At 52.8% G+C, this 10,539-nt stretch overlaps 1 protein-coding gene across 1 annotated transcript; it reads left to right on the forward strand.

Moving 5' to 3' along the window:
• Window positions 1-1,174: 1,174 nt before the first annotated feature.
• KRT71 (keratin 71) lies at window positions 1,175-10,328 on the forward strand. Its single transcript, XM_045073244.1, has 10 exons — window positions 1,175-1,474; window positions 1,532-1,674; window positions 4,025-4,239; window positions 4,925-4,985; window positions 5,493-5,588; window positions 5,956-6,120; window positions 6,327-6,452; window positions 7,862-8,082; window positions 8,769-8,803; window positions 9,581-10,328. The coding sequence occupies exons 1-10, from the start codon at window positions 1,228-1,230 to the stop codon at window positions 9,790-9,792; spliced, it is 1,521 nt and encodes a 506-aa protein (XP_044929179.1). The 5' UTR covers window positions 1,175-1,227; the 3' UTR covers window positions 9,793-10,328.
• The last annotated feature ends 211 nt before the right edge of the window (window positions 10,329-10,539 follow it).

Genomic DNA, 10,539 nt, shown 5'->3' on the forward strand with positions numbered 1-10,539 from the left:
TCTACTTTCCTTACAAGGGAACACTGAGATGACATATGACACAGCCTTCAGAGGGAACTCCTGGGAGCAGCCTACAGAGTCACTGTGGAGATGCCTGCTCTCGGGAGGGCTCCCAGCCAGCCTAAACCTCTGGCTCACATGCGTCTGGAGAGAGGCATCAGGGTTCAATGTCACCTGGACAGCAACTCCTCCATTACCTTTCTAAAGAGATGGTCCCAAACAAACAAACAAACAAACAAACAAATATTTCCTGTCCTCAGCTGCTGCTGCTCTTACTAACAGATACACATCAGAAGGAAGAAATGTGCAGTCATCCCCCACTGGTCCAGGATTCTTCCCTCAGAAGTCTTCCCTCGAAGCCTCCAGGCCCTGGTGAGCCTCTCTGCCATCTCCCTGCCTCCTCTGCGCTGACTGCCTGAATTTTCACCCACCTGCAGCAATCCCAGCCTCCTTCGCTCTGTCCAGCATTTGGACCAGACAATGACCGTGACTTGTGCGGCCTCCCTCCTGCCTTGTAGGAGTTTGAGAGAGGTCAAGTGTGGAGATCCCAGTTCTTGGACAACTGGTGAAAGCATATGACTCCCCATGGGCTCATGTCCTGTGCCAGGGAGAAGGTCACTCTACTCCGTACCGCTCAGCAGACAAGGCCACTGTCCTCTGTGGGTTAGGTGAAGGGGGCACCAGTGGGGTATCTCTCTGGGAGGCCTGAATGAAGGGGGTCTTTCCAGGAAAAAGGAGGACACACCTATGGATGGAGCCCCCAGATACTATACCCAGGAGTCTGCCCTGTCCGAGGGTCTATCCCTTTCTAACTCCCTGAGCCCCCAGGAGGAAGTCCATGACCCAGAGATTAATCAAGATAGGGATGGTGAAGTCCAGTGACATCCCTCTGGAGAGGCTGGGGCCTGGGGCAAATTACCCTATAACAGTAGGTTAATTAGATAAAACCCAAATTACATGAGCAAAGCTTGCAAGCCCAGCAATTTGAAGGTTTCATGTTGTTTCAGAGGTGGGGAGGGCTTGATCTCTAGCTCAGCATAGAGAAAATGACTTCTTGCTCCCAGGCAAGCCAAACCCATGAATTAAGCCCTTGACTGCCCATCCAAAAGCCCCAACGCCAAGCACATATAAGGAAGGGAGCCTGCCGGTCCTCACTGCAACCTGTAGAGCCTGTGTAGGATTTGATCTTCATCCCTCCTGCATCTGAACCCTCTCTCCACCACCAGCATGAGCCGCCAATTCACCTGCAAGTCAGGAGCTGCCACCAAGGGGGGCTTCAGTGGCTGCTCAGCGGTGCTCTCAGGGGGCAGCTCATCCTCCTACCGGGCAGGGGGCAAAGGGCTCAGCGGGGGCTTTGGAAGCCGGAGCCTCTACAGCCTGGGGGGCATCCGGAATATCTCCTTCAACATGGCCAGTGGCAGCGGAAAGAGTGGAGGCTATGGGTTTGGTCGAGGCCGGGCCAGTGGCTTTGCTGGCAGCATGTTTGGCAGTGTGGCCCTGGGACCCGTGTGTCCATCTGTGTGTCCTCCAGGGGGCATCCATCAGGTCACTGTCAACGAAAGCCTCCTGGCCCCCCTCAATGTGGAGCTGGACCCGGAGATCCAGAAAGTGCGAGCCCAGGAGCGGGAGCAGATCAAGGCTCTGAACAACAAGTTCGCCTCTTTCATTGACAAGGTGGGTCTAACCTTCTCTTCTCAGGGCATGAGCTTCTGTTACAGGAGCAGGGATTCAGGTTAGATATGAGGAGGCACTGAATGTGGATAAAGCAGATGTTTTCTTTCATCGAGGTGACTTATGTATGGTTCCCTGCAGTCGTTTTCAAGAGAACACAGAGGGAGGTCTGTCTCTACTGGCAGAGGCTGATGGGGGTTACTGGCAGGACCTCCGAAGGAAAGATCTCTGTCTCTTACTCGAGGGTTGGCTTGTTGCCATTGCTAAGCCAGGGGTCCGTGCAGGCTGTGTGTGGAAAAAGCAATGAGAGGGGGCACCTGGGTGGCTCAGTGGGTTAAGCCTCTGCCTTCAGCTCAGGTCATGATCTCAGGGTCCTGGGATTGAGCCCCACATTGGGCTCTCTGCTCAGCAGGGAGCCTGCTTCTCCCCTCTCTCTCTCTGTCTGCCTCTCGGCCTACTTGTGATCTCTCTCTGTCAAATAAATAAACAAAGTCTTAAAAAAAAATTAAAAAAAAAAAAAAGCAGAGAGAGGGAATCTGCCCCAGAGTCTTGCTCTCATCCATTATCAGCAGGTCTCATCCACTAGTCATTTGACGGGTCATTGCCAGATGGCTCGGCCATGGGCATTTTTTTCAGTTGGCTAAGGACCCAAGAGAGAAGCAGAGAGTGCAGTGGGGAGGACGCCTCCACAGTACTCTGAAGTCAGACCTGGCTTCCGCTCTGGCCCCATCACTTACCAGCTGGGTCTTGACTAAGACAGCCATGGAGCAGCTGTGTGGAGAGTTATTTATTCTGTCTGCGCCTCCGTTTCCTTATCTCTGTAATGCAGATAATAGCCTGCTTCTCCGGGGTTTTGTCAGGTTGATAAAAGAAAATGCATGCGAAGATCTTGGCACAGTGCCTCCTCCCACAGACGGAAGTGTTCCGAAGGGATGGTTAGCGTTACTATCATTTTCATCTTCAGAGAGACGGGGGAGGAGGGTTGAGAAGGGGAGGATCCAGGGTCTGGAGGAGGCCTCAAGGCATCATCCAAGCCAGAGATGCCCCTGACTTTTGATAGATGAGAAATTATTACTCTCATTCTATGAGTCGGCAAAAGCATGGAGGGACATGCCTTGCCAGGGTATGGCATCTGGGGCGGGAGCAGGAGGGAGGAAGTTGAGACCCAGTCCTGGGTGCTGGGGGCTATGTTGACTAAATGACAATAAGGCACCAAGGGTGGGTCAATCCAGGACAAAGCCTATGCTTGAAATGGTCATTGGCCATTGGAGCCTCACCATCTCCCTGCCCCAAGCCCCAGCTCTAGACTCCTGCTCCGAGCAGCCCTTGCTCACCTCAGAGGCCAGCACTGTCCCTGTGATTTTATTCCTCAGAAGGAGGACACAACATATTTGTGATCCTGACAGTCCAACGTGTAGCCCAGATGCCAGTTGTGGCGTCCTGGGTGTAGGGTTTACTCTGCGACTAACGCTCAGTCTTAGGGATATATGTGAAAGAGTCAGGACTGATTAAACCAAACCAAGACTGGATGATCTGCAGGGGGCAAGCAGTTTGGCAGCTGTTCCCATCTCAACGCTGAATCCCAGCCAGTTTTTGGAGGTCCTGTGCTTATGATAATAGAGAACACAACCTTATTTAGATAATGGCTGTGCTCATATGGATTAAGTCATATTTTAAAAGTCCTGCCCTGCCACCCAAAATGCACAAGAGAAGAGTATGTAGATCCACTCCCTCTGGTCAGTTTCCTGGCCCAGTGAGGTGACAGTGGCACAGGGAGCCCTATCTATCCATCCTGCCCCACGTTCCAGGCTTGCTCTATGGAAGATGTTTCTAAGGGGCTGAACTAGGGAAGAGGGAGGAGGCCATGAGCAATGATGGAGCTGGAGCCTGATGCAGAAATTTAGAACACCCAGAAGCTCTTGGCCCATTGAGCCTCACTGAGTTTGATAGGCTACAAAATGAAGAGCAGATTCCCTTTTGCAGAACGGTCAACTTTTCCAAAGATGGACCCAGCCTGACCCCATGTTGGTAGTTTTTAGGCACTCCCCTATCCTGAGCTGGATTGGCCATAATGGGGTTCTAAGTGACTGGATGCATGAGTTATGCGACACAAGTCTGGATTTATTTCTGGGCTCCCCCTCTTAACAAACTGGTAGACCTTGGAAAGAGGCTCAACTTCTCTATGGCTCCATTTCCTTCCTATCTAATGAGGTTAACAATTTGCCCACCTTGTGCAGCTGTTGTGAGGGGGTGAAGGAGAAAATGCAGGCAGAGCACCTTGCACAGAGCCCTGTGAATGACAGGCATGACTATTCCCAAGGGGGCTCAACAGTTTCTGCTCTTTGGATCCCAGGTACGGTTCCTGGAGCAGCAGAACCAGGTGCTGGAGACCAAGTGGGAGCTTCTGCAGCAGCTGGACCTGAACAACTGCAAGAACAACCTGGAGCCCATCCTCGAGGGCTACATCAGCAACCTGCGGAAGCAGCTGGAGACGCTGTCCGGGGACAGGGTGCGGCTGGACTCGGAGCTGAGGAGTGTGCGGGACGTGGTGGAGGACTACAAGAAGAGGCGAGTGGGGAAGGGATCCCCCTGCAGCTGGACAGTTGTCCCTTTCCCTCTGAGCTCCTTCTGCAGGAGTGGCAGCTATCCCCAGCTTAAATTTTTTGGAGATGAGGGGCTTTGTTCTTCGTCTTACCAGGTAGAATCATTCCAACACAACTCTGGAAACTGCTCTCTGCTCCTCCAGCCTCTGGTCTGGCCCTTGGGACAAATGTCCATTGAGCTGAACAGTGGTCAAAGGACCGTATCTGCCTGGATAAGGAAACCTTGATTAAGCTACTCATAATCTCCTGGAGCTTCTGGGTCCTCACTGGAGGAATGGCTATGAGGAGGAACTAAAGAAACACTCCCATTCATTTGTAAGGCTTCATTCAAATTTTCAAGGAAGAGCTTGCTTCTTGCTTCCTGTATTATTTCCCATAGAACACTTGCTCCACATGCTCTTACCTCAGTTTTTTAGCTGGATCTTCAATAATCACCTTTTTTTCCCCCTCCAGACTTAGTTACCATGTCCTCTCCTCCAGGAAGCCTTCTTTGCCTGGTGGCCTCACTAGCCCAGGACTCTGTGGCCCATTAGCATCTGTCCCTCAAATGGCCATACTCCCTCTTAGAATCTTCTTTGAGTGAAAGATGTTCTCAGTGAGAGGGTTCTAAGTGAGACATATTCACTGACAAAGCTCTGGCATTCTTGCAGGTATGAGGAAGAAATCAACAGGCGAACAGCTGCAGAGAATGAGTTTGTGTTGCTCAAGAAGGTGAGAGGCAAGACAGGCCTTGAGTCCAGGGCTGGCCTGGGACCAGGAAGAGCTGAGCTTACCAGTATCCTCTGCCCTCAGTGAAAGAGCTGATTCCAAACTAATGACGTAAAGGCTGAAGAAAAACACAATGTACTATCCAGAAAGGGAATGAAAAGGCAGAGAGATGATGGCCTTTCTGAGTGTTTCATGTCCACAGTAAAGAACAGCAGAAGATGACACACAGGGGCTCCCCTGTAGCCACAGGGCCCAACTTACACAACAAAGGGATGGCTGACAGCAGCCTGACTGGGGCTCCCTTCCTTAGAGGGGTACCCCATCCCTGCTGAAGGAGCAGATTCTCAGGATGGGGCAAGGCTGGGCCTTTTGCTCCGTTGTCTCCTCTCCCATGAGCCTCTCAGAGAGAAAAGGGCAACTATTTCAGTGTGCCGGGCACCCAGGCTGGGGTGGGTGTTTCCTTCTCTGCTGCACTGGCAGTGACCGAGGAATGTTGGGGGCATCTTCCAGGATGTGGATGCTGCTTATGCCAATAAGGTTGAGCTTCAGGCCAAAGTGGACTCCATGGACCAGGAGATCAAGTTCTTCAAGTGTCTCTATGAAGCCGTAAGTCTGTGTCTCCACCCCCGCCTCTGCTGGCAGTCAGTGAGTAAAACTCTGTTCTGGGGGCTGAGAGAGGCTCTTTGATCTCAGGGAGACCCCGTGGTTAGCCATTCATCTCCCACTTCAGCCCTTAGAGGCTCCCAGTCTCCACCTTCTGGGTAGAAAGGAAATGGTCCATGTCCTGGCTTCATGGTGGCAGGAATCTATCTGCGGCCTGGAGGAAACTCAATTTGCCCAGGAAGCCACAGCTTTGGCCCAGAGCCTCTAAGTTAGCATCACCCAGATTTGCTTATCTTGCTTAAAGGAATGGGTGGGAGGGCTGTTAGCCTCTGAAAGTCAAGACGTGAGACCAGGCTTGTTTCCCATATAGGAGATCGCTCAGATCCAGTCCCATATCAGCGATATGTCCGTCATCCTGTCCATGGACAACAACCGGGACCTGAACTTGGACAGCATCATTGATGAGGTCCGTGCCCAGTATGAGGAGATCGCCCTGAAAAGCAAGGCCGAGGCCGAGGCGCTGTACCAGACCAAGGTGAGCTGGGCTGAAGCAGGACTGGGGAGGGCAACCCCAGCAGGCATGAGGACTGGGCCTGATCATTCTCAAAACAGAGGCCATGTCTAGTTAAGTGTCCAACATGTCCTTTCATGTTGATGTCCATGACATCAACAATCCCGAGATATCATGTGGTCCTATGACCATCCAGCATGCTCACCATGCTCTGTGCTTTGGGGTCCCAGTTCCAGGAGCTGCAGCTGGCAGCTGGCCGGCATGGGGATGACCTCAAGAACACCAAGAATGAGATCTCAGAGCTCACCCGGCTCATCCAGAGAATCCGCTCAGAGATTGAGAATGTGAAGAAGCAGGTGAGGGAACTGGTTACCCATGGCCTGGGGCAGGAGGGCATAACTGGAGGGGGAAAGAGTTGGTCAAGAATATCAGCCTCTCAAATCTCTGCCCATGAAAGGAAAGGAACCAATGAGGTCACTGCCTCAAATACTTAGAGCAGACATCCCTGGGGCATCACATCTCCCACTCTTCCCAAGAACTTCTGCTTTGATGTCCTTCCTACAGGAAGCCGTCTCTCTCATTCCCCAGAATGGGGTAGGACCACACCCCCCTGTGCCTTCTGCCTTAATCGCATGCTATTCTGGCATCTGTGCTTCTCTTGTCCTTGTCACACTTTGGTGATTGCCCCACACCAGCCTGTCCCTTCTTCCATGGAGCTGGAGGAAGGCAGGAAGCTGGCTGTTCCATTCCCCATTGCTTTTCCAGCATCTAGTACAGTGCCAGGACATAGTAGCAGCTTAATAAACATTTGTTAATGAAATGATTGACAAGTGGGCTCAGAGAGCGCCATTCAAGAGCCTTCTGTAACTATTTAACTATCAGTAAGGCCTTGCTCAAACTCTTCCCAGGGCTCTAGGCCGCAGTCTTAGCTTGAGTAGATGGGGAGACAGGATGAGGTTATAGAATAACAACAGCGGTGGCTCCTATAATTTTATCACCCAGAAGTGTCTCAAAGATTCTATGAGGCAAGAGCTACCCATTGTTACAAATGAGGAAACCTCAGAGAGGTTAAGTGGGTTACAAGCTGGCGAATGGCAGAGCTGTGATTGGAACCCACTATGACTCCTAGTCCAGTGCTCTTTCCACCTTTCCAGGGGCTTTAACACTTAGTGACTCCATGACATGGGGCAAGTTAGTTGTCCTCTCTGCACAGGCGAGTTTAAGGACTACATGAGCTAAGACATGCAAAAGGCATGTTGGGGCTGAGGGTAGTGCCAGGCATATGGTAAACACTTGGGAAGTAATAGTTAGTTCTAGGGAACCTCCTTCCCTGTGCCCCTTGTCTGTGGTCCTATGTACCTGGGTGGCCACTCTCATTGTACCCACAACACAACATTCTAACGATCTCTCATCCCAGACTTGAAACAACTCAAGAGCAGAAAGCTCTTCTGTATCCTTGGCACATGGATGGCCAAGTAAATGTCTTCCTCATGAACTGACGTGGTACTGAGCTGGCCACAATCACAGGAGAGCAGGAGGGCAGGGTGCACTATTGTTTATCACCACCAATGCCTAAATATAAGCAAGTGGAGATAGAGCTAGGAAGGACTTGCTGGCCCCAGAAGGGGCTCCAGCCTATTAGAGGAGTGGGAGGTGGGAAAGATAGAAGTGGGCATTCCCACCCAGGAGTCTCCAAGCACTAGTGGGATTTGGATGACTCTAATCACCCCGTCCAGTTTTCCAGCTTCTCTGATTCCCTGCTTAGGCTTCCAACCTGGAGACGGCCATCGCCGATGCCGAGCAGAGGGGTGACAATGCCCTGAAGGACGCCCGGGCCAAGTTGGACGAGCTGGAGTCCGCCCTGCACCAGGCCAAGGAGGAGCTGGCCCGGATGCTGCGCGAGTACCAGGAGCTCATGAGCCTGAAGCTGGCCCTGGACATGGAGATCGCCACCTACCGCAAGCTGCTGGAGAGCGAGGAGTGCAGGTGGGGGCGGTGATCTGGCAGGAAAGGCGGGGGAGTGGTGAGGGGGGCTTGAGAAGGACAAAAAAGAATGCTTAACACACTCATCCAGAAAAGATGAGTCCTTGGGAGGAGTGAAGGGGTGGTGATGATGGGAATAATAACAGTAATAAATAATACCTACGCCTGCGTGAGCCCTCACTCATGCCAAGCACTGCGCCTCAGTGATTAGCTCACTCCATCTTACTCCATTTTCTTGGGTATACCTCGGCATACTACCACCCCCCCAACCCCAACCAAAAAATAAGAAAATAAACCCCACCCCATTACTATGTTAGGCCTTCTTGTTCCATCATCCTTACCTGTCCAGAAATAAGATGAGCTTATCAGACGTGTCCCAGGGCAACCATTCCAGCTTCCCCAATGTTCTCAGCAGCTAAGAAAGCCGGTCCTTGGGACGTGTGCATGCCAGCCTGCATGTGTACCTTGTGCCGACTGTTTGATTCAGGTTGTTGCCTGCTTACTCCCAAAGATTCAGGGGCTGCAGCCACAGCTCCCTAAGCTCTGCTTTCACCAAAAGCCCAGGACATTTCCAGAGGTGCCTATTGGGTTCAAAAACCCACAACAGGTCGGTGGGGACTCTAGCTTTGAGGTTAATAGACTGCAGGTTGGATGACTGCTTGCTCTTACTTTATTTCTCTCCCTTACAGGATGTCAGGAGAATTTCCCTCCCCAGTCAGCATCTGTAAGTACTTGTGTGCTGGGCCCTAGAACCATAGAATCTGAAGACAGGAAAGGGTCTTAGTCACACCCCGTGTGTGTAGCTGAGCAAACTCAGGACCAGAGAGTAAAAACTCTGAGATCACACAGCCACATAGCAGAGGCCTAGCCAGCAGTCAGTTCTCCTGACTCCCAGAGCAGAGTTCTTCCTCCCTATTCCTCTGTCTCCCTGCTCCCAGGGGATGGCCTCTAGGAAAGCTAGAAGAGGAAGTAGAGAATGAGTTGTCTGTGAGGCCTGGAGCACCAGGGCCACAAGTTGCAACCAGCCCTGAGCTGGAGAATTAGAGGCGGCTGAGGGAATTGTTGAATGGGGACCTCAGAGCATAAGCTTACAGTGTTGGACCTCTGTATTTCTCAGCAGGACTAGGAACTTAACCGGAGCTCTAAAAGATGCCATTTATAGGGCAGCTAGTGAGAGGGAAAGAAAGGTTGGAGGGGAAGTTTGGCAAAAAGGCTAATAGAAGAGGGAGGTGTGTATCCAGAATAACAGGTGGTTGGATTGGTACCTAGACCAAAATGTTGGGCTTCTGAGAATTAAGAATCATCTAGATTGGGTCTAAGGGGGGCATGGCAAGGGCAGGACATGGGGGAAGCTGTCTTTGGGCTATTTTCCCCAGAGGAGGGGGCGGAGCCGCGGGGCGGGCACCTAACCCATTGTTCCAAGAGATCCTGAGTCCCCGGGGTACTGGGGCCTCCCCTAGCCCCGCCCCTGAGGGTACCAACCCCCGCTGTCCCTCCGCAGCTATCATCAGCAGCACCAGTGGCAGCGGCGGCTATGGCTTCCGGCCCAGCTCCGTGAGCGGCGGCTACGTGGCCAGTAGCAGCAGCTGCATCTCTGGCGTGTGCAGCGTCCGCGGCGGGGACGTCCGGGGCAGGGGCAGCAGCAGTGACTACAAAGATACCCTGGGGAAGGGCTCCAGCCAGAGCACCTCCTCCAAGAAAGCCAGCAGGTAGAGAGGGCTGCTCCCTGCCCTCCCGCCACCCCTGCATCCGCAGCTGTCTTCCACATGCTCTGTCCCCCAGCCTGCTGTCAGCCCCCTCTCCCCCCTGCCCTGCCGTTGTCCCTCTGGCCACCACACTTCTCCCAGCCTGCGTTTTCCTGAGCCTGGACAGGTGTGGATGGCTAAACTTGGTGAAATTCCTCCTGGTACGTGCCTGGCATTCAGCTCCTTGGCTGAGGTCCCCCAGCCAGGGATGGGCTCAGCTCCAGGCTCCCGGCCTTCTGCCTTGGACACAACACCCCGCTCAGTCACTAACTACTCTGTCCGGCTCTGGTGTCTCAGACCCAGGCCCCCTCTCACACTGGGCCCTCAGTCCCAACTACTGCCTATTTTGGGAGGGCCGAAGGACAAGAGAGGCCAGTCCCCACCACCTGGCCCCATCTCACGGCTCAGGTCTCTCTTGGCTCTCCTGTATCCAGAAACAGAAGAGGCAGCCCTCCACATCTCCTTTCTTCTTAGAGGTCCTCCCATTGCATCCTCAATAAACAGCACGATCTGACGGCTTGGTCTCTGAGTAGTCAAGGTGTGTACACGTCCTCAGTCCAGAACCCACAGGAGCAGGCACCACCCAGACACACACAGACACACACACACCGAACACACTGCGGATTGCCTGTGCAACCTGTGTTTCTAGGGGAATTTTCTCCGTAGAGCCGAAAAAACAGAGCATGCACAAAGCGTGGGGCCGAGTTTGGGAGGA

This window comes from Mustela putorius, unplaced genomic scaffold, assembly GCF_011764305.1.
Source record: "Mustela putorius furo isolate JIRA1106 unplaced genomic scaffold, ASM1176430v1.1 tig00537227_pilon_pilon_pilon, whole genome shotgun sequence".
NCBI lineage: Eukaryota > Metazoa > Chordata > Mammalia > Carnivora > Mustelidae > Mustela > Mustela putorius.

Coding starts and splice junctions, on each gene's coding strand:
- KRT71 (XM_045073244.1), top strand. CDS start 1,228: ATGAGCCGCCAATTCACCTGCAAGTCAGGAGCTGCCACCAAGGGGGGC. Junction 4,240..4,924: donor GTGGAGGACTACAAGAAGAG/GCGAGTGGGGAA, acceptor GCATTCTTGCAG/GTATGAGGAAGAAATCAACA. Junction 6,121..6,326: donor AGGCGCTGTACCAGACCAAG/GTGAGCTGGGCT, acceptor TTGGGGTCCCAG/TTCCAGGAGCTGCAGCTGGC.